This window comes from Schistocerca cancellata, chromosome 1 (genome assembly GCF_023864275.1).
Source record: "Schistocerca cancellata isolate TAMUIC-IGC-003103 chromosome 1, iqSchCanc2.1, whole genome shotgun sequence".
Taxonomy (NCBI): Eukaryota; Metazoa; Arthropoda; class Insecta; order Orthoptera; family Acrididae; genus Schistocerca; species Schistocerca cancellata.
Window position 1 is genome coordinate 644,907,598 of NC_064626.1, and position 24,658 is coordinate 644,932,255.

At 40.9% G+C, this 24,658-nt stretch overlaps 1 protein-coding gene across 1 annotated transcript in view; it reads left to right on the top strand.

The window, feature by feature from the left end:
- Nucleotides 1–24,658, top strand: part of LOC126183392 (uncharacterized) — a 661,091-nt gene that overhangs the window by 614,299 nt on the left and 22,134 nt on the right. The window contains exons 18-25 of the mRNA XM_049925338.1: nt 8–223; nt 2,721–2,971; nt 3,057–3,236; nt 11,405–11,614; nt 16,533–16,725; nt 16,889–17,060; nt 21,863–22,016; nt 22,111–22,223. Of these exons, the coding sequence (XP_049781295.1) occupies nt 8–223; nt 2,721–2,971; nt 3,057–3,236; nt 11,405–11,614; nt 16,533–16,725; nt 16,889–17,060; nt 21,863–22,016; nt 22,111–22,223 (1,489 nt within the window). The remainder of the gene's footprint in view (nt 1–7; nt 224–2,720; nt 2,972–3,056; nt 3,237–11,404; nt 11,615–16,532; nt 16,726–16,888; nt 17,061–21,862; nt 22,017–22,110; nt 22,224–24,658) is intronic.

The window sequence follows — 24,658 nt, forward strand, 5'->3', positions numbered from 1 at the left end:
TTTTCAGTACTTGCTAGAATTTAAAAGTAAGAATGTTCGCATCATAATTGGAGATGTATATGACCATGCTGCAAGATCTCTTATGTGTGAAGCTTACCGGCAAGAAATGACAGCAAAGCAGGGATATGTTTGGTTTCTTCCTCTGTGGCTAGATCCTGACTGGTATGATACAGAGAGACACCCAAAAGAGAATCTGACTTGCACTAAAGAACAAATGGTTCAGGTAAGTAGGATGTTACATCTTATTGAAATTTATTATATTGTTTAATATATATTAAATTATACTGTAGTGCATCAGGTGCAGTGAATAAGAGGAGGAAGGAAGTAGAAATGAGGAGGGAGGGTGGAGGAAGGGTAACTGATGGATGGAAAGAGAGATATCAAGTGATGGGGTAGAAATGTAGCACTAGTGAGCTCACTCTGATGAAGGCAGGAGAACTGTGTGTATCATACAACGAATTAACGAATTTGAGGACCAGACTGGGAGGGAGGGATAGATAACAGAGGTAGAGCTGACCATGTAAAGAATGAGTGATGTTATGGGCATGGGCTTGGTGGGGAGGGGGGGTTATGTGGCACAGAAACTAGTGGATGTTGAAGCCAGGAGGACCATGTGATCAGAGTATTTTTGTAAACATTATTTCCATCTACTTAGTTCGAGGAAGATAGCATGGGGGGGGGGGGGGGGGGGGGAGAATCTCGATACATGGATTGTGCAGCAGCCATTGAAGGTGAGCATATAGTGCTCAACAGTGTATTCTGCCTCTGAGTGGCAAACTCTGTTCTTGTCCACAGTTTGGCAGTAGCCATGCATTTAGGCAGACAGTTGGTGGCTATCACAACATAAAAGGCTGTAGAAAAGTTATAACAGTGCTAGTAAATGAGACAATTGCTTTCACAAACTAGTAGTGTCTCTGACAGTGTAGTCTCTGAAGAGACTGGCAAAGTATCTGCTGGGTGGGTCCTTTGGACAGGTCTTGTGATGGGATCTTGCACAGGCATATGATCCATGTGGCAAGGAATTGAGAGCAAGTATTAGAAATGTCAAATTTTTGTGAAATCTTACGGGACTTAACTGCTAAGGCCATCAGTCTCTAAGCTTACACACTACTTAACCTAAATTATTCTAAGGACAAACACACACACCCATGCCCTAGGGAGGACTCGAACCTCTGCCGGGACGAGCCGCACAGTCCATGACCAGTATTAGAAGTGAAATTTTCATTTGTCTTTGTAGATCTCTCACAAACCATAAAGTTATTTGATCCACCACAGAATTTGATTATACTTAATTTTTTTCTGCTTTGGCCTTGCAGTAAAATAGTGAGTACCTCTAAATTTTTAGGGATATCAGGTAGCAGTATGTTTGCAGATTTGTCACTGGTGAACTTTGTGACATGTAGATTGTGTTTAGTTTTCTGTTATTTGAACTTAAAGCATGTGGAGAAACTGCATCACTGAAACAACAAAATTGATATTAACTCAATCAGTGTAATGGTTAATGACAACCACTGACCAGTGTATATGAACCATAAACAAGTAGTTAAATTTTTTCTGATTTAGAACTTATTTTCTTCTTACGAACACCCCCCCCCCCCACACACACACAGAGAGAGAGAGAGAGAGAGAGAGAGAGAGAGAGAGAGAGAGAGAGAGAGAGAGGAGAGAGGAGAGAGGGGGGGGGGGGAGATTCTCTTTGTTCGAGGTGTGACTGGCATGAGTTGTCTTTGTTACCAGTACTGCCTCTGAGTAGACTAGATAAATGTATTATTTACCAGGGCTTTCAGTGCCCTTTTATCATATGCTACAGTTAGTCATGTACCAACTTTACTGCAACATTGTCTGGGTTTTTAAATAGCTTGACCACCATGTAGGTGTTAACCCATACAAAACCACTGCAAAATTTTCACCAAGGTAAATTTAGACCACCCAGTGCATAACATAATGCTTTGTACAACATGATTGATTCATTGGTCACTTGACAATCCATGTCTTCCAAATCCTATCCTTTTTGATTCAAGCTTCTCTGAACTGCATGGGTGGTGAAAGTCAGTCCAACACCTTCAGTCCTGATGTCTTTGCTTCAATTTTCACCATCCCCTGGCCTGCATCAACCTCAGCCTCAGTTCCTTCCCTTTTTTCTCTGCACTTCACTTGAATTAAGTTTGTCACATATACTCAGTAGCATTTTTTTTCTCCCCCTCCCCATCCCTTACCCCAATCCTCTCTCTCTCTCTCTCTCTCTCTCCTTGTGTGCATGTGTGTGTGTGTGTGTGTGTGTGTGTGTGAGAGAGAGAGAGAGAGAGAGAGAGAGAGAGAGAGAGAGAGAAAGGTGGAGGGGAGGGGGGGGGGGGGTGCATGTGCATGGACAACTATGTCTGCCAGTACCTGCTTGTAATGAAAGTGACAAATCTGAAAGATGAGCTTCAATATCTAGTTTCTTGGTTGTAAGCCTACCCACTTTTCAATCATACAGTGAGTGGCTGTTTTCAATCATTTCATTGTTTACGTTCCACATACATTCTTTCATTAGCCTATTGATAAAATGTCAGACAATGAGAACTAAGGACAAGAGTTAAAGTACAAATTAAACTTTTATTTTGTCCCAAGTTTCAAATATTATGTTACAGCTGCTAATGATATATTAGATTTTTGACACATGAATCAAGTCAATACATCAATTCTCTTTGATTAATCTTATTGTTATCTGTCATGTTTAGGCCATCAATGGTCATTTAGCTCTTAGCCATGCATACTTTGCACCTAACGACAGTATCATGCAAGAAAATAAAACAGTTGGGCAGTGGATGGAACAGTATAAAAATGCATGCAATACAACTAATGGAGAGAGAATGTCAAACTATGGAGGCTATGCCTATGATGCAGTGTGGACCTATGCTCTTGCATTAGACAAACTGTGGAAAGAGAACCAGTCACATTTTTCTAACATTCATAATGATAGCACCACAAGGTAATCTGTGATTTTGGTTACATATTTTGTTCATGTTCATTATGTGTTTCCTGTCAGGTACATAACAAAATCTGTTTCTTTGCAGACGTTTTGTAGAACTCATTGGGGAGACTGATTTTAATGGTGTATCAGGACATATAAACTTTAAGGGAGGACCTTCTCGAATAACAACTGTTAATATTGTCCAGTGGCATAATTATTCAACATACATTGTTGGCTCATTTAAACCTAATATCTCAGAAGACAATAAGCCACGTGGTGGAACGTAAGTAATTTTATGTGATTACAATAAACTGAGAATGAAAAGTAACTGATTTTTGTGCCATTCTGGATTTTTAAGTATTTGAATCACAAATAGACGGTAATAGTCATAATTTTCAGATTTGAAAGGTCTGACCAGTGGAGGACAAAATTTTAATTCATACTTTAGTTTTTGTAATTTGTTACACTTTAACATGTGAAGAATAAGTAATTGATTCAATGTACATAAAGATGAGCAGAATAAGGGCATCTCCTATACCTCTGAATTATGAGAGGTACACTTGGTTCCAATTATATTACTGATTTATTAAGTCAACATTAAGTTACCACAAGATAGAATTCACAAGACAAGAAATTACTCATGGTGTCAGATCATTTATAGAAGCCCACAGTTAATTGTTGGAAGAGGTGTTGTAATGGGTAAGACAGCTGACAAGAAGAAAGTTCAGAAGAAAGAAAAGGAAGCAAATGCATAATGTGGAAGTAGGTTATTATTGGGGCAAAAGAGAAGGGGAACAGGAAGGATGAGATAGTGAAAATGATATAGAGACTGTCTGAGGCAGTGAGATAGGTTACATAAAAGTAACTAAAACAAAGGGAGACATTAAGACTACAGAGAAAGTCTGGTATTTGTGATAGAGATAACTAAGGAAGAATGTCTTAGAAAGGAAGAATGTCTGTGGATGTTGAATGTGATTTTATTCATAGATAATATGTCAGCACCTTCCGTCCAAGCAGCAGCGTTTCAGATCATAGCATTTTGCTTGTGCGCTGTAACGAGCTTCTAATAACAAGAAATGACATATAGTATTATTTACTGTGTCCCTTTCACTCTAAAAGCTTAAATTCCTTGTGTACTTGTGTTTCTAGTAGGTACAATTTCACTTTTTAATTACTATGTAGTGTATATTTCTGCCATTTGTTTTGCATCAGATGTTTGTTTTCATGTGAGTAGTCAGTTACAACTGTTAGTTGATTGGAACTTCCCTCTAGGTAGCAGCACTTCAGAGCACAAAATTCCATTTGTGAGTTCTGCATTTTAATCACAGTTTATTCTATAGATCATCAGGCTTCAGTATGGATAGGGACTGTGATTGCTATGTTCAGATATGAGCTGAGTTGGTGACCCTTTGTGTGCAGCTCCAGGTGGTACTGGCTTTGGTTACATAGCTTGAGGCTGTTGTCAGTGGTCTTAGCTGTGGGGGGTGGGGGGTGGGCGGACATGGAGATGCAAGGTACATCCAGCATGTCTGTCATGTCCGCTGATCAGTCCACTGCTGTGACCACCCAAGGTACTGCTAGCATTGAGGATGACTGTCACCTGTGGTCAAGGGGGAGTTTGTTTAAAAGTGTGACAGGCAGGAAAGACTTTCCAGGGGGCTGATCAAAGGGCCTCCAAAGTTCATGTGATGAAGAGATTTCAGGTGCTATCCATTGCTGACAAAGACCCTGAGCCAGATGCAGTCACTCACCATATTCCAGAGGAAGCCTCTTGGCCTGCAAGATCTGGACATTCACACAGGGCAGGTTTACTGGTAATTGGGAGCGCCAATGTCAGACACATAATGATGTGCCTTGGGAATATGGCTGCCAAGGAGTGTCTGCAAATACTGGGAGCAGTCATTCCAGATGTGGACCAAATGCTTCCAGATGCCATGAAGAGCACAGGGTGCAGCCAGTTGCAGGTGGTTCATGTTAGTACTAACGATGTGTGTTGCTTTGGATCAGGAGAGATTGACTCTGGTTTCCGGTGGCTAGCTGAAGTGGTAAAGATTGCCAGTCCTGCATGCAGGATGAAGGCAGGGCTCACCATCTGTAGCACCATTGACAGGACCAACTGTGGACCTTTGGTACAGAGCCAAGTGGAGGGTCTGAATCAGCAGCTCAGATGGTTTTGCCACTGTGTAGGTTGCAGTTTTCTCGACTTGCGGCATACAATGGCTGGCTTTTGGGTTCCACTTCATAGGTCAGGTAACCACTACATGCAGGGGATGGCTAAATGGTAGCGGGGGCCATGTGGAATGAACTGGGTGGCTTTTTAGGGTAGAGGGTGCAGACAGGGTTTCAGTTTTGAAAGGTGCTAGTTGAACCCAGGAAGAGGGTAGACATAGCAGCAATCAGTTTTGTAGTTGTAAACTGTTCGGAAGAACCTGAGCTTCAAGTGCTAACAGAAAGCGTTGAAGCTTTATACAGGTACTGAAAGCTGGCTGAAGCCATAGATAAGTTCAGCCACAATTTTTACAAAGGACCTAACAGTGTTTAGAAAGGATAGAGTAAATACAGTTGGTGGCAACACCTTTGTTACTGTTAGATGTATTGGCTTGGTGAAAAATTCACAGCATTTGTCCATAAGTTTAATAATCTCAACAGATACACATAACAGAGACTTATAAGAAAGAAGACAAGTCAGATTGCAGAGAGGCATGATTAAAAGACATTCACATGCAGCTTTCGGCCACAACCTTTGTCAGTAAACACACACACACACACACACACACACACACACACACACACACACACACAAGCAAGCAAGCACATGCAGCTCCAGCATCTCGGGCCAGAATGCAACATCACATGGGATGCAAGCAGCGATCTGGAGAGGGTACAGAAGGGGAAGGGGAAGTGGAAGTGATGGTAGCCACCTGTGAAAGTGGCCATGTCCTTTAACTGCTCTGCTGCAATCATTGCACAGTATTTTATTTTGGTATGACTACCAACCAGCTGCCCACGAGGATGAATGGCCACTGCCAAACTGTGGCCAAGAGCAAAGTAACCTGCCCTTGGCACAACATGCAGCTGAACACAACATACTTGATTTCAGTGGCTGCCTCACTGTCCTAGCCATCTGGGTCCTTTCCTTCACCACCAGCTTATCTGAACTGCACAGGTGGGAGTTATCTTTGCAACACATTCTCCAATCCCATAATTATCAGGGCCTCAACCTATGGTAAAATACTGTTCCCACACCCTCCACCCAACAATTTCCAGCCCCTATGTCCTATCATCTCCTCCCCATTCTCGTGTTGCACACTGTTTATTTGCAGCTCTCTGCCAACACATCCACCTGTCTTTCCTGTGCCTCTCCTTTTTTGTTCCTTTTTCCCCACCTCCCTGCCCCACAGCATCCTGACACTGTGCCTGCTGGAGTCTAGCCCTGCACACTTCACCAGACAGCGTTCATCTCTCTCCTCACCAGCACACTACTATCCCTCCCCCTTTCCCTCCCCCCCTCCCCCTCTCCAGACTGCTGCTTGCATCTCATGTGATATATTCTGGCCCAAGGTGCTGGAGTTGGCAGCCATGTGTGCATATGCTTTTGGTACCATTCCTCACAAGAGACTTCTAATCAAACTGTATGCCTATTCAATATCACTTCAGTTGTGCAACTGGATCCATGATTTCCTCTCAGAACAGTCACATTGTGTAGTAATCAATGGCAGATCACTGAATAAAATGGAAATGATATTTGGTGCTCTCCAAGGAAGTGTTATCGGCTCTCTGCTGTTCCTAATCAACATAAAAGATTTAGAGATAATCTGAGCAACCCTCTTTGATTGTTTGCAGTAAAGTCATCAGAAGATCAAAACCAACATGAAAATCACTTACACAAAATATCTGAATGGCATGAAAAGTGCCAACTATCTTTCAATAAGGAAAACTGAGATGTCATCCGCACAAGGACAAAAGGAAATCCATTAAATTTCATTTACACAATAAATCACACAAATTTAAAGGCTGTCAATTTGACTAAATACATATGAACTATAATTACAGACAAGTTAAGCTGGAATGATCACATAGATAATGTTGCGAGGAAGGCAAACCAAAGACTGCTTTTCAATTGTGGAAAACTTAGAAGAGGCAACAGAACTACTACAAAGACTGCCTACACTACACCTGATCATCCTCTGCTAGAGTACTGCTATGCTGTATGAGATTGTTACCAAATATGATTGAAGGAGAACATCAAAAAGGTTCAGTGAACGGCACTTCATTTTTATCATCATGAAATAGGGGGGAGAGTGCCATGGAAATTATAAGCAAGTTGAGATGGCTGTCATTACAACAAAGGCATTTTTTGCTGTGGTGAAATGTTTTCACAAAATTTAAATCACCAAATTTCTTCTCTAAATATGAAATTGTTATATTGTCACCATCCTACATAGGGAGAAATGATGATCATAATAAAATAAGCAAAATAAGAGCTTGTACAGAAAGATTTAAGTGTTCATTTTCCCCACGCACTGTTACATAGTGGAACAGTGAAGAAATAGTCTGAAAGTGTTTTGAAGAACCCTGTACCAATCACTTAAGTGTGAACTGCAGAGTAATCACATAGCTGCAGATGTAGTAAGTTAGAGTCAGTGCTCTACAAACAAAACACCTGTTCTGCCTCGTATCATGCTCATACCACAAAACAATGCTGAATTATAGACAGTTTTGTAACAATTGACTAGAATTCTTTCCATAACCCTCTCTCTTGTAACACTCTCAGCTTTAATACTGTCTTTCACTGGCACATCACTACCTTCATTATACATAGTTCCCTTGTTTATTCACAGTCTTTGTATTACGTTCTTTGTTTTGATGCTGTGATCAATGTTTTTTAATTGTTGTACTTCATTGGATGTTTCTGTTGAAGGGCAGGACAGAAACTGCTGCTGTCCAAGCAACTGAGTGACTAACTGTGTACAGTTCATTATTAATTTTTGTGGTATTTAAACAGATTTATATTTGAAATTAATATTCATGTTCTCCTGTGCTTTCCATACATTTCCTTGAAACTAATTTATATTTTAAATAAATATTCATGTTCTCCTGTGCTTTTAATGCATTTCTTTGTTCCTGAGATTTACAGGATTCATTTCTTTCATTTACTTACTGTGCACACTTTAAAAAAAAGACTTTAGCACCAGTGTGGCAGTGTTTGCTGGGTTGTTTTCCTGTGTTCATGGCTATACTTTCACTTTTGTGAGGGTAGTCATTTGGCTGACATTTTTTGTGTCCATTACTTCCGTTGTTTTAATTTAACATTAGCCATGTCTTGCCCCCCTTAAAAATTCCATACATCACTATATTTTATTTAAAATTATCTGTTATGTACATAGAAATATTTGAAACACTTACTCCCATTCAGTTGATGGTTTTCCTGTCTGGGAATCATTCAGCCTATTAAAAAGTTTCTTGAACAGCTATGAGCAACTTACCAGCATGGGAACTCTTGCATTACACTTTACCAACAAATTTACAAATTAGTAAGTTGCAAATCATGATCATGAGTTTGAACAGAAACCTGAAGTATTTAATTTTTATGGGAATCGAAATAACCATCAATCATTATTTATCTCTGCACATTAAGAAGTAGATAATCTTCTTTGTGTATTCTCTGCATCACCTAACCTTCCATGATGTAAATAAACTTACTGTACAACTGTTGTGATATTTTGAGCAATGCTTTCTCAGAAAATACAAGAATGACAAAATAGCCCCCCCCTCTATTGTTATTATTGTTATACATAAGATAGTTCCTTGTAGGTCAGCTCTCTATTTCTTATTGACCTAAGTTTACATTGCTGCGGATTTGAAGCTACCTTCTCTTTCCTTGTTGAATATGTTTTTCAGCTCCTTACTACATACTTTTGAACATCATCAATATTAATAACATTCTAAATGTCACCAGTTTCTTTCCTTTCCATAAGAAGAAACAACACATCCCCTTGTCCAAAATTTACCATTTGCTATCCTTTTGTCTTCACTCTTTTATGCAGTGTTTCTTTCCCCACTCTTCTGTCTCATCTTTTTTCCATGACTGCATTATTCTGCAACAATAAACTTTTGAACAAGAGCATTGTACATGCAGTTCTTTTGTTTCACATTATTTTAAAACTATGAAACTGAAAGTGTTTGTCATTTTTCCTTATTCTGTGTGCACACTGATTATTATTCACTTCACAGAAAATGAAAACACGTCCTGTCAAACAGTGGAAACGCCCAGATGCAATAAAAATAATATGAAAATGGCAGGTAATTACTCACTACATATTGGAGGTACTGAGTTTCAGACTGGCACAATGAAAAACATTGCTAAACCTTTAAGTGTTTGGACGTAGAAGTCCATCTTCTGAAACAGAAAACACACACACATATTCACACAAGGTCAATTCACTCACAAATGGCCACTGTGTCTGGATGCTGGAGCTTGACTGCAGACTGTGAGTCCATGTCATCTGAGCAGGGATCTGCTGGGATGGGTGGTGGAAGAAAGCATGTGGCACTGAATAATAGGGTAGGTTTGGGGAAAGACATTGTTCTGCCTTTGGGTGCATGCAATGTTGTGGTGCTCACTAGATAAGGCTGTTAGGTGCAGAGTTTTGTGCAGGGGCGTGGCAGGGAAGAAAGGGTGGGGGGGGGGGGGATATAGTGGGAAGCGGAATAGCATAATACAATGTGTTCGTGGTATAGAACGCATGCGTAGTGCAGGTTTGGAAGAATGGAAGGGGGTACATAGATGGAGGGCAGGGACTAGCAAAGGTGAGGTCAGGGGGCCATTGAAGTGAAGCATATTGTGTTGGGCAGTTTGTTCAGCAACTGGGTAGTCCGACGGTCTCTTGGGCTCAGTTGACAGTGGCCGTTCATGCAGTCAGACAGCCTGATAGTTATCATGACCACATGAAAGCAGCACTGTGGTTGCAGCCTGATTTGTAGAGCACATGGTTGCTTTCACAGGTAGCCCTGCCCTTGATTGGATAGGAGACGCTGATGACCAGACTAGAGTAGGTGGTAGTGGGCCTATTGTATGGATATGAGCCTTGAGGCAAGGGGATTGGAACAGAAGTGGAGTAGGGGTGGACAAAGATTTGTTTGGTGGGTGTTGGAATACCACTTGGGGGTGGTGGGGAGGATGGTGGTGTGAGGAGCATATTCCTCATTCAACAGTACAATGAGAGGTAGTTTAAAACCAGGCAGACAATGTGATTCTGTTGCTCCTGCCCTGGTTGGTACTGAGTCATGAGAGGAGTGCTTCACTCCTGCTCCAACCTTATCTCATGGCGCACAACCCTGCAATAGACCTAGATGCGAGACCTGTCTCACACATCCTCTTGCCACTAACTGCTCCATTCCAGTCACAGCCATTTCCTATACCATTAAAGGCAGGGTTCCCTTTGCTCTACAAACTAAGCTGCAACTACTGTGCCCCTTTATACATACATGACAACTAACAAGGTGTCTGTCCATGTGAATGGCCACCATCTAACTATGGGCAGGAGACACTTGGACCATCAGTTGCTGAACCTGCTGCTCAACATGACGTGCTTCACTTCAGTGACTGCTTCACAGCATACAGGTTATAACACTCCCTACAAGACATCCGTTGTTTCCGTAAGCCCCCTGGCGTGAACCTTTGCTACACCCCTGTCTTCCCCCTACCTATCCCTTTCCATGTTCACACACCTTCTATCCCACCAGTACACCTACCAATCTTTTCCCTTTCTCTCCTCTTCTCTCCCCCACCCCCTCCCACCGTCCTTCAGCATAGCTTTTCAACTCTTCACCTAGCAACCCTGTTCTGTCCCCACCATGTCCCAGCAAGCTCCCAAAGGCAGCACAACATCTTCTCCCACTCCTGCCCCACTATCCCTCCACCTTCCCATGCTGTGCTTCCTCGCCTCCTCCTTACTACCACTCCCCCTCCGCAGAAGGTCAGACAGTCACAGTCTGCAGTCAGGCCTTAGCACCTGGACTCAGTGCCCCTGTGTGTCAGAGTAGTTTTTGTGTGAATGTGTGTGTTTTTTCTATTTTGGAAGGAATTTTTTGTCCAAAAGCTTAAATATTTAACAGTCGTTTTCATTACACCTGTCTGCAACTCAGTGCCTACTCTATGTGATGAGCAGCAATCTAGTCTTTTCATATTGTTGTTGAAGCTCTTTCTATCCAACATTTCTCCATTCTCAATAACTGTAATCCTTTATTTAAATACAATCATATTGCTGCTCTCCTACCATATCTTCATGTTGTTTTAGTTGCTTAACAGTTTCTTTTTACACGTAAGTTTCTCATTATGGTATTATGTTAAAACTGCTGTTTACCGTACATGATCTAATATAGTGTTATTTGCATAATGATGTGAAAGCTGTTTTACTCATTCACTCCATTTTTCTTTTTGCATGACAGTTTACATTTCAATGAATCTGCAGTAGTGTGGCTTTCACCTGATGGAAAGCTGCCCAGTGATGGTACAGAACCACCATCAGTCTGTTATGTTCAAGGTCTTGCAGATGGTCTTGGAGTTACTTGTGAGATAGCTGTTGTAGTGGCAAATGTCATAGGCTTCAGCATTCTTGGGATATTGCTGATAATTGCCTTTATTTTTGTAAAGAGAAGGTGAGTTAATAAGATTACCCTATCATGATTTTTATATATATATATACAGGGTGTTACAAAAAGGTACGACCAAACTTTAAGGAAACATTCCTCACGCACACATAAAGAAAAGATGTTATGTGGACATGTGTCCGGAAACGCTTAATTTCCATGTTAGAGCTCACTTTAGTTTTGTTAGTATGTACTGTACTTCCTCGATTCACCGCCAGTTGGCCCAATTGAAGGAAGGTAATGTTGACTTCGGTGCTTGTGTTGACATGCGACTCATTGCTCTACAGTACTAGCATCAAGCACATCAATACGTAGCATCAACAGGTTAGTGTTCATCATGAACGTGGTTTTGCATTCAGTGCAATGTTTACAAATGCGGAGTTGGCAGACGCCCATTTGATGTATGGATTAGCACGAGGCAATAGCTGTGGCGCAGTACATTTATATTGAGACAGATTTCCAGAATGAAGGTGTCCCGACAGAAAGACGTTTGAAGCAATTGATTGGCGTCTTAGGGAGCACGGAACATTCCAGCCTATGACTCGCGACTGGGGAAGACCTAGAATGAAGAGGACACCTGCAATGGACGAGGCAATTCTTCGTGCAGTTGACGATAACCCTAATGTCAGCGTCAGAGAAGTTGCTGCTGTACAAGGTAACGTTGACCACGTCACTGTATGGAGAGTGCTATGGGAGAACCAGTTGTTTCCGTACCATGTACAGTGTGTGCAGGCACTATCAGCAGCTGATTGGCCTCGATGGGTACACTTCTGCAAATGGTTCATCCAACAATGTGTCAATCCTCATTTCAGTGTGAATGTTCTCTTTACGGATGAGGCTTCATTCCAACGTGATAAAATTGTAAATTTTCACAATCAACATATGTGGGCTGACGAGAATCCGCACGCAACTGTGCAATCACGTCATCAACACAGATTTTCTGTGAATGTTTGGGCAGGCATTGTTGGTGATGTCTTGATTGGGCCCCGTGTTCTTTCGCCTATGCTCAATGGAGCACGTTGTCATGATTTCATACGGGATACTCTACCTGTGCTGCTAGAACATGTGCCTTTACAAGTACAACACAACATGTGGTTCATGCACGATGGAGCTCCTGCACATTTCAGTCGAAGTGTTCGTACGCATCTCAACAACAGATTCGGTGACCAATGGATTGGTAGAGGCAGACCAATTCCATGGCCTCCATCCTCTCCTGACCTCAACCCTCTTGACTTTCATTTATGGGGGCATTTTAAAGCTCTTGTCTACGCAACCCCGTTACCAAATGTAGAGACTCTTCGTGCTTGTATTGTGGATGGCTGTGATACAATATGCCATTCTCCAGGGCTGCATCAGCGCATCAGGGATTCCATGCGATGGAGGGTGGATGCATGTATCCTCGCTAACAGAGGACATTTTGAACATTTCCTGTAACAAAGTGTTTGAAGCCACCCTGGTATGTTCTGTTGCTGTGTGTTTCCATTCCATGATTAATGTGATTTGAAGAGAAGTAATAAAATGAGCTCTGACATGGAAAGTAAGCGTTTCCGGACACATGTCCACATAACATATTTTCTTTCTTTGTGTGTGAAGAATGTTTCCTGAAAGTTTGACCGTACCTTTTTGTAACATCCTGTGTGTATATACACTCCTGGAAATTGAAATAAGAACACCGTGAATTCATTGTCCCAGGAAGGGGAAACTTTATTGACACTTTCCTGGGGTCAGATACATCACATGATCACACTGACAGAACCACAGGCACATAGACACAGGCAACAGAGCATGCACAATGTCGGCACTAGTACAGTGTATATCCACCTTTCGCAGCAATGCAGGCTGCTATTCTCCCATGGAGACGATTGTAGAGATGCTGGATGTAGTCCTGTGGAACGGCTTGCCATGCCATTTCCACCTGGCTCCTCAGTTGGACCAGCGTTCGTGCTGGACGTGCAGACCGCGTGAGACGACGCTTCATCCAGTCCCAAACATGCTCAATGGGGGACAGATCCGGAGATCTTGCTGGCCAGGGTAGTTGACTTACACCTTCTAGAGCACGTTGGGTGGCATGGGATACATGCGGACATGCATTGTCCTGTTGGAACAGCAAGTTCCCTTGCCGGTCTAGGAATGGTAGAACGATGGGTTCGATGACGGTTTGGATGTACCGTGCACTATTCAGTGTCCCCTCGACGATCACCAGTGGTGTACGGCCAGTGTAGGAGATCGCTCCCCACACCATGATGCCGGGTGTTGGCCCTGTGTGCCTCGGTCATATGCAGTCCTGATTGTGGCGCTCACCTGCACGGCGCCAAACACGCATACGACCATCATTGGTACCAAGGCAGAAGCGACTCTCATCGCTGAAGACGACACGTCTCCATTCGTCCCTCCATTCACGCCTGTCGCGACACCACTGGAGGCGGGCTGCATGATGTTGGGGCGTGAGCGGAAGACGGCCTAACGGTGTGCGGGACCGTAGCCCAGCTTCATGGAGACGGTTGCGAATGGTCCTCACCGATACCCCAGGAGCAACAGTGTCCCTAATTTGCTGGGAAGTGGCGGTGCGGTCCCCTACGGCACTGCGTAGGATCCCCTACGGCACTGCGTAGGATCCTACGGTCTTGGCGTGCATCCGTGCATCGCTGCGGTCCGGTCCCAGGTCGACGGGCACGTGCACCTTCCGCTGACCACTGGCGACAACATCGATGGACTGTGGAGACCTCACGCCCCACGTGTTGAGCAATTCGGCGGTACGTCCACCCGGCCTCTCGCATGCCCACTATACGCCCTCGCTCAAAGTCCATCAACTGCACATACGGTTCACGTCCACGCTGTCGCGGCATGCTACCAGTGTTAAAGACTGCGATGGAGCTCCATATGCCACGGCAAACTGGCTGACACTGACGGCGGCGGTGCACAAATGCTGCGCAGCTAGCGCCATTCGACTGCCAACACCGCGGTTCCTGGTGTGTCCGCTGTGCCGTGCGTGTGATCATTGCTTGTACAGCCCTCTCGCAGTGTCCGGAGCAAGTATGGTGGGTCTGACACACCGGTGTCAATGTGTTCTTTCTTCCATTTCCAGGAGTGTATATGTATGCTAACTATATTTATAACACAGATACCCCTCGGCCCACCTAGGCCAGATTAATGAGGTTTTATTACACTGAAATTCTTGAGAATTTCTTAAACCTGCTGAACTTTACTCTTAACAGGTACCATGCTACTGTAAAAATATAAACAAAGGACAGTCATAATAATGAACTTTGTAAAATACTGTCTACATTATTCTCATCAGGCAATGCCAGAAATGCATGTAATATGTAAGAACCTCATATAATCCAGATTTCCAGTTTGTCCTGATTTGTTTGTTGTTTCCTTTTCCTTTTCTAACACAACAATGTGTGGTGTGTAGTTGGTACGGAACAGTGTATTTGCAGTTGTTAGGTTTGGAATGCAGGTAGCAGGGAGATCACTTGTCCCATGCTTCCAGCTACTGTGGCTATAGTCAGTGTGATTCTGTTCTATACAGAGTTCAGCAGCTGTGCTGGTATTGTTCTTTCATTTCATGTTTTAAATGTGTGTGTGAGTGAAATGACTTCAAAGCAAAAGAAAGTGGTCATTTCAGTGCACAAAAAGTTGGAAGCACTAAACAGAATAGACAAAGGAGAACTGCTGGGAAACATAGCTACAGACAATGGTGTAGGGACATAACCTGTCAGACTGGAGAAAAACTGAAAAGAAATTGAAGATTCAGCTTCAAAATGATGGGTGAAGACAGTCTGCAGAACAACAATACAGCACAGAAAGCTGGAAATCAAACACTGTATGAAGCATTATTCACTGAGCATTGGTCAGTGAGAAAAGAGATCACATTGTTCCAATACCTGGTCCAGTCCTGCAGGAAAAGGCAAGAAACTTAAGCAGGAAGCCATCCGTTGATGATCTAAATTTCACAGCCAGCCCAAGTTGGTTGGAAAGATGGAAAGCTCCTCATGTCACATGTAAGCTTTCAGTGACTTAAGTTTTTTGGGGGTTGCAGTGACTGTAGGAAACTTCCATGAAGAATTTGAAGAAGTATTTCCTTCAGAAACTTAAATCCTCATCAGATTTATAGTGAATATGAACCTGGAATTTTTTATCAGATGATGCTCACTAAGACACTGATTTCCAAATTGCATGACTTGAAAGGGTTATAGGAGGTGTAAAGATCAATATATAATTATGGCATGTATAAGTGCATTTGGAAGACACAAATATCCCTCTCATGTTGGTATGAAAATCAGAAAATCTGACAGCATTGAAACATAAATTAGTCTTGTTTGCCAGTTATATGCAGATCAAATATTTTTTGATTATCCAGACTTTCAGTTATCCAGATTATATTTGGTCCCACGTAGTCTGGATAAATGAGGTCCTTGTGTAGCCTTTTACTGCAATTTCATGGCAGTTTTTGAGTCAGTGAGATTACCCTGTTGAAGAATACAAGAAGTCAGCTGTGAATTGCAGCAACACTGCTAAGTTGCTGTTGGTGTACTGGTTATACATCATTTTTTGAAGTTGCTATTAATATGTATTGACAGAATGGACATCACTAGTCTAATTTGGGACAACTCTATATTAAGGGAATGTAAAATTATGCTTTAAAGATAATTTTGTTTGTAATAGGAAGCAAACTAATGTTTTCCAATGACACTGGGCATCGTGTGTGTGTGTGTGTGTGTGTGTGTGTGTGTGTGTGTGTGTGAGAGAGAGAGAGAGAGAGAGAGAGACAGAGAGAGAGAGAGAGAAAGAGAGAGAGTGAGTTTTACTTGTCCTGCTACTGAATTTTAAGTTTCTTAGATTGATGGTCTAATGACAGTGATTTATCCAATCAAAGTGCAATATGTTTGGACCTTTTTTATGAATATTATATTTATGTAAACAGGTATGAGAAGAAAGTTCAGCTGACCAAAAGATACATGGAGCATCTTGGCATTGATTTGCTATCAGCATCAAATCTGGGAACTCTTGACAAATGGGAGATTCCACGTGATAGAGTAGTCATCAACCGAAAGCTTGGAGAAGGAGCATTTGGCACTGTTTATGGAGGAGAAGCCCACTTTGCTGAGAAAGGATGGGTATGTCTGATCTAGACTGTAGTAAGCTTGTTCACATTTTAGTATTTCAAGAGGTTGTGTCATGCTTACATAAGTTGGATAGTATTCTGGATGTATGTTTACAGCTACAAATTCTTTCAAAGTGATTGTGACAGAGCTATTAAAAGTATGTGTGATGTTCTAGGTTGCAGTTGCTGTCAAAACATTGAAGGTTGGTTCTTCAACAGAAGAAAAACTCGATTTCTTAAGTGAAGCTGAAGTCATGAAACGCTTTGAACACAAAAACATTGTAAAACTATTGGGTGTCTGTACAAAAAATGAACCTGTCTACACTGTGATGGAGTTTATGCTGTATGGTGAGATATATATTAGCATAATATATTACAAACTTATGGTTGTAGTTCTAGATAATAAAATAAATTATAAAAAATTGAAATGTCATCACCTCAACTGCATCACATTGGAACAAATTTCAGAATTTTCTACAGCCATTTTTTGTATTCATTTCAGCAATGTTTTTTTCATGGTTCACTTCCTTCTTGACACAACACTGTGAGAGAGCCTTTCAGGTGTAAAATATATACAAAAAGTGAGTCTATGTGTATTTGCGTGTGTGTGTGTGTGTGTGTGTGTGTGTGTGTGTGTGTGTGTGCGCGTGCACGTGCGATGGGGGGGGGGGGGGGGGAGAAAAAGGGGGGGGGGAGGTCCTAAGTTCACAAAAATGATTGTCTTTTGAGTGTAAGGAACCTTCACTGGGTGTGAAACATTTATGTAAAAAATTAAGAGTCTCATTATAGGGGAATTATTAAAACTAGCAGCTGAAGTGTGAAGAAGTAGAGTAGTTCTGTCGTATGAAAAGATAAGCTTTTAATTTCTGCTTTACAGAACTTTTTAGTACGTTCCTCATTCTATAGCAGAAGAGAAATGAGTAATAGGAAGACAAAGAAAGTACATATAAAAGAGAGACAAGTTACAGAAAATAATCATTGGTATCAGTGGTTTAAAGCAGATCAGATTCAAGTACCAGACTACTTGTTTCCAGTTTCAGGGATCCATTAAATCCCAAGTTAAAATCCAGTTTGAAATATATCATGAGGGTCAATGAACATTTAGGATAAAGATAGGCAAATGGTGAAGAAAATAGTACACTGGCTTCTTCCAATTCTTGTCCACAGTATTCATCTATCTTTCCCCTCTCTTGCCCTTCACAGTTTATTAATATCCAGCAATATGCTAAATGGTGGAAATGGTTTCCTTGTCTGCTTGCACATTTGTTCCCTTTATTTTCTAATTTTGGTATTTTAAAATCTTAATAAACAGTAAATTAAGATAATTATAATTATTTGGTCTTCTGTATTCAGAACAATGGTGTCAAGTGACTGTCAGAATTATCTTGTTAAGAAATGTATTTAAAATTGTGCATTTAAAAAATCACATCTAACACGTTTTTACAGTGGTTATAATTCAGTTTATCTGATCTACTTATTTATTAGTGTCAACCTGTCATTATATTGTCAGATATTTACTGTGACTATATTGGAATGGATTACTAATTGTATTTACCTTTTGCAAACACATGTAAATTCACAATTTGTTGTCTAGCATGAAGGAAATTAATCTGTATTCTAGATGAAGTAGCATGTTACTAGTTGTTTCCTGCATGCACAGGATTGCCACAAGTTCTGGGAATCAGGGAATATTAGGGAATTTCAAACGTGCCAGGGAAATCTGGCAATGTCAGGGAAATTGGAAAAAACCCAGAAAAGTCTTGTTTTTGTCTCAGTAGATGAAGTGGTTTGTTTATTGAGATGTCATGCATCATCACTGGCTGGGTGCAGCTGAGTACATGTGGTGCTTCCCTACTCCATCACTCTTACTGCTTCTCCCCTTTCTACCCCTCCCCTCAGTTTGCAACCAATGCTGCCACCACTTCTTGTCCCTAGCCTAGCAGCTGCTGGCAAGAGACAGGGAGGCATGAGGAATGGTTTGTTTGGATCTGATTCTCAGAGATTGTTGACGAAGTGGCTGGAGACGGAGGTCATGTGAGCATGAGATGTGTCTGAGTGATTGTGTGAATGTGTGTGTGCTCTCATTTTCTGATAAAAGCATGGCCGTGTGACTGCCTTTCCTATGTGGTGAGAGGTAATGCCTGAAATTTGGTATTCTCAACAGAATCTCAACACTGTGTATCTAGGAAGGCCGAATTACCTAACAATTTCCAAAATGGAATGTCCCATGTGTCTAGCTCCAACTACAACACCGCGTTCAAAGTCTGCCAATTCCCATTGTGGGGCCATAATCACGTCGGACACCTTTTCACATGAATCACCTGAGTACAAATGACAGCTCCGCCAATGTACTGCCCTTTCATACCTTGCGTAAGCTATCCTATGACTTTAGTCACCTCAGTGTGTAATCCTTATTCCGTCCGACCGAAAAGTTCTGAGACCGATTTTATTCCTGGCGTACAAGTGTTGACAGTGCAGTAACTTCTGCGACACCTTGAACTAACTACTGCAAGCAACACTATGCATTCTCTCAGTTAGTTGTGAGTAGTCAGTGTTAAGTAGTGGATGTGGAGTCGTAGTGTCAGAGTTGATGTGTCAACAATCCCAATGGAATTACATCTCTAAATGAAGTGTACAGGACATTCTACAGACTATTTTGAAGAAGAGACAAGTGTGCGCAATGTCTTTTACCACAGATCTCGACTCCCACACTTTAGATATCATGTATCTAAAAATTTATTTCGTTTTAGATAGAGATGTAGGTGGCTGTGCACATTTTAATATCAGTTCATCAATAATTAGGTATTTGCTTTGTTCGAATGTAATATATAACATGCAGAAACTTGGAAATCAGCGTGCGATCCATCCAGATTCAAGAGAAAAGTTTTATAGCAGAACAGATCGGGAACGTTTTGAAAACATATGTATGGAAACGAGGAGCTTTCAACACTGTCACATCGTGCAGAGCATCAGAACGTATAGAGGAACATGTATACCCCGCATTACCGTACCAGCTGTCGTACCTCACTGAGTAGACTGCTGGGACATCAAACTCTCATTCACCATGGGGCTATGGTTCTTATCCTTGTAAGTTTACTTTTTTTTTATTTTTATTTTTTTTTCTTTTTTTTTTTTTATGCAGGACAGCGTTTTATCACATGACAATAGCCTATCACATAACAGGGGGGTCCATTAAACTGCATGCATGTGTCAATAAACCGCGCAGTGCAAATCCATGAGTGGTCCCATCACGTTCATGGAAGGCGGCTTCCCAATGGAGTATACAAATGATGAATATGTCGATATGCTTTTGGTGCTGGGTGCATGCAGTAACTAATCCGATGCCACTGCTGCTGATGCTCATGCATTTTCTGCACGGTACCCTCTAAGGCACCATCCTGATAAGAAAGTTTTTCGTCACCTGGAGAAACACCTTCAGAAAACCGGTAACCCTCATCCACAACTAAGGGACAGAGGGCATCCAATGATTAGACATACTCCACAGAGGACGCAATTCTTAAAATGCTCGCCACAGCAAAGTACCCCCTGATATTGCACGGCAGTTTCAAATATCTCAAACTGGTTGTTTAAGTATTTTGCGATGAAGAACTGCATCCATATTGCTACACAGTAAATCAACACCAGTTGCCAGAAGACCACATTCGATGAAAACTGTTTTTTGAATGGCTTTTTCACCAAGTGAAAGATAATGAATATTTTATAAATAACATGATATGGGCTGAAGAATCTAGCTTCACTCGTTGTTTTCAACCTTCACGACAGCCATTATTGGTCGGAACACAACCCACTTGTTACCCGTAAACATTGCTTTCAGGCACACTTGGCATAAATCTGTGGGCTGGAATTGTGAGAGGAGTGCTTTAGGGGCCTTACCTATTACCGGACAAGGCACCCCTTATTGTATATCATACATTTCTTTGCAATACTTTGCCTGTCGCCCATCTGCAGCTCAGCAATCATCTTCACGTTGAGTTGATACCTGCCTCCATGAGTATTGATTGTCAGAGTATTCAGGCAAGTTATCATTGCATGGATTAATCATTGGGTCTCATTTCATCAACATGGTGACTGTGACACATGAATAGCTGGCTGTGCAAGTGGACTTCCATGATGGTCCAAAACTGCAGGCGATTTCTTTCGGTATCTCTTAACGGATCAGGCCTGCCAATCTGAAGCCCATCATTTCCCACTAATGTGCAGACCCTGCCCATCAGATCTATCCTCACCAATATGCCCGCAGGCTGAGTCTGTGTAATGCAGTGGATTTTTGAGGTTTATCTGTGGAATGTGGTGCTCCTCGCCAGGTCAGAGGCCACCAATGATGGATTACAAGAATTGTGACTGTCTCACCACAAGTACATTTTACAGAGCAGAATTTTATAGAATTTCATTTATTCTAGTAAATTTTTGACACTTTTAATACAGTTTTAGAAAGCATGGATGATAAAAAGAAGAAAATTGGGCAGTTGCTGGCAGTCTGTATTTCTTGAAAGAAAGACCACACAATACCTGTAAAAGAATAGACATAACACAGTGAGTAATAACCGACAATAACAAATATAGTAAAACCAACATTTTATGGGTGATCACCTATTGTGTTGGTCTACACAACTCTTCTGCACCTTAGACAGTTCTTTCAAGAGGCCTACTTTTTTGTGGGGATATTTCTGAAATCAGCAAAGGTATTTTAAATTTGCTGTGTGACTCCAAGGAAATGTGTATTTTTGTCATAAAATATATTTCATTTTATTGAAATAAAATGACATCAGTGGTCTTAATGAAACATACATACCATTTGGCTTGCTTCCTCCACCTAAAAACAGTTCATTACAATAGAGGTTGATGATAGAACTTAAGATTTTTGCTCACATGGTTAGAAATACAGAAGTTCATACATTTTCTTGTCAACTAATGTCTTTACTTACCCTTGAGATCTCAAAATTTTTCAGAGAAAAATGCTAAAACTTGTCTGGAAATTGGGGAAATATCAGGGAATTTCACTTGTGGTAATTTGTGGCAACCCTGATGTAGCACTTTGCTTACTCTACATACTGAGTGCACTTGAGTCTTTTGTGCATTTCCAAGAAGCAGATGATGTACAGGTTTTTCAACATATATTTCCATTACAGGGGATCTGAAAACATTTCTTCTGGCTCGGCGACATTTAGTAAATGACAGACTTACTGAAGAATCAGATGAAGTATCAAGCAAAAAGTTGACTTCAATGGCTCTGGATGTAGCAAGAGCACTCAGCTACCTTGCTGATTTGAAATTCGTTCATCGGTGTGTACAACCAACAACTATGTATTCAACTTTCATGTAATTTTTAAAATATTGGAATGGTTGCTTAACAAATGCACTTGTTTGTTTGTACTAGTGATGTCGCATCACGGAACTGTCTTGTCAATGCTGCTCGTGTGGTGAAACTTGGAGACTTTGGAATGACAAGGCCAATGTTTGAAAATGATTACTATAAATTCAACAGAAAAGGTAAGACTGTGTGATATATTCACACTTATATAATGAGAATTTAGTGTTATCTACTTTTCTTGGATGATAAGAAATGTTCAGAGCTTCCAGGAACCTGAAATTTGTTTTAGAGATTGATTTGAGAAGTGGAATATTGTAGTGTTGTCTGTTTTTTAGCTATACATAACATTGCTTTCTGTTTCTCATACAGTTTTCTTCTGAAGAAATTATGAATTATCTGTTTTTGTCACATGGCTGTAAATGGAAGAAATTTACAATTGAGAGCAAAGCAAAAACAAGCAGTTCTTTTACTAAATCATATATACCTTGCATAGGAGAGAGTGCTCAAGTCCTGTATAAAGAATTTTAAGTAGATTACTTTATCATCATCATCATCATCATCATACATTATTATTATTTCTATTATTATTTATACATTTTATTACTATTTCAATTCTGGAACTACATTTAATACATTTTGTTTTTAAAGGACTTTTTGTCAATTGCTTCACCATGCTCTTGAGAGTTTTTTCAAAATTATATTTTAAAGCTTTTGATAGCAAATTTGAGTTCTGGAAAAGTTGGAACATGCATGCAACCCATTATCGTCTATGAAACACTGAGAATTAGTTTCATTTAGAAACAATTAAGTAATGCTTTTGTGTTAATGGCCTGTCACAAATTTTCATCGCTATGGTTTTAATTTCTTTTCCCACTCCTAGCATGTGAGCCATCTATAATCGCTTCACTGTTCATGGGATGTTAAACACTAATCTTCCTTCCTTCTATTCCTTGCTGCATCTCTCAGCTATCAAAGAAACTTGAGTTTATATTCCCGTGCACTGCCCTTTATGTTCATAATCTAAGGAACAAGTCCTTCACAATAAAAACATTTGTACATCAGCATCATCGTCTTATTTTTTAGCACACAAAATTTCAAAATAGAAAAACTGTCTTTTTCCTTCTTGCTAATTGTTGATAGGCACATGGGACTACTGTTAAGAAAACTCTGCATTTGAAACTTCCTGGTAGATTAAAACTGTATGTGTCAGACCAGGACTGAAACCAGGGGGCTGCGCCTTCTGTGGACAGTTGCTGTACTGACAGAACTATTGAAGCATGGCTCACAACCAGTCCTCACAGCTTTATTTCCACCAGCACCTCATCTCCAACTTTCTAAAGTTTAGTCCCAGTCTGGCACACAGTTTTAATCTGACAGGAAGTTTCAAATCTATACACAGTCCACTGCAGAGTAAAAATCTAATCTGGAAACCATTTCTCTAAAACATGTTTCTGCAGAATCCGTTCTTCCTGGAGTGCTAGTCATGCAAGGTATGCAGGAGAATTACTGTGGAGTTGGGGAGAAAGGAAATGAAGCGGCTCAGTCAATAGAGAATTTGGCCGCAAAAGACAAAGGTTCCAAGTTTGAGTCCCAAACTGACCCACAGTTTTAATCTGTTAGGATTCAGACCAGCACACACTATGCTATGTCCACATATCATGATCTAGTGGCTAGCGTTGCTGCCTCTGGATCATGGGATCTCGGGTTCAATTCCCAGCCGGGTTGGGGATTTTCTCTGCCCGGGAACTGGGTGTTTGTGTTGTCCTCATCATTTCATCATTCTCATCATTCATGATAGTGGCTAGATTGGATTGTGTAAAAAATTGGACTGTGTAAAAATTGGGACTTCGTACGGGCACTGATGACCACTCAGTTGAGCGCCCCACAAACCAAACATCATCGTCATCCCACTCTGCTTCAGAGTAAAAATTGATTCTGGAGCTCTATTTTTGTTTTTGATTCAACTTTGAATGTCTGTCTCAGTGCTAAGAGTTTCCAGATCATATAAAATTATACTCAAAATTATATGTACAGTATTGGAAATTCGTGGGTGAGATACAAACTATAGAAAGTATAAAGATAACCATCCACTGTATAGTGTCGTATAGTGTTGATCAATATAAAGGTAATTAACTTCAACTATCTTTCAAACTATGTCCAGCAAAACTCTAGCAAATAAATGCATGCATGTGTGCTTGCGCACTTGCCCCCCCCCCCCCCCCCTCGCACACACACACACACACACACACACACATACACAGTTTAGATTAGATTAGACTTACATTCATTCCAATTGATCTGTATTGAGGAGTTCCTCCAGGATGTAGAACATGTCAGAAAAACAATAATACATGATAAATATTTACAACGGAAACAAATAAGCTAGTGTACCTTCCACAGGTCCCAAGTGGAATGATCGTCATTTTTTTTCTTTTTAATGAACACTATACGAAAGAATCATTTTACAAACACTCATTTACTAAGATCCCATTAATGCACTGAATTTAAAAATAAAAAAAAAACATTTTTTTTATTTATAAGGTAATAAACATGTAATAGAACTACTACAATACTTATTTACAAGGTATACATTGCTACACTGAAATGATGCAGA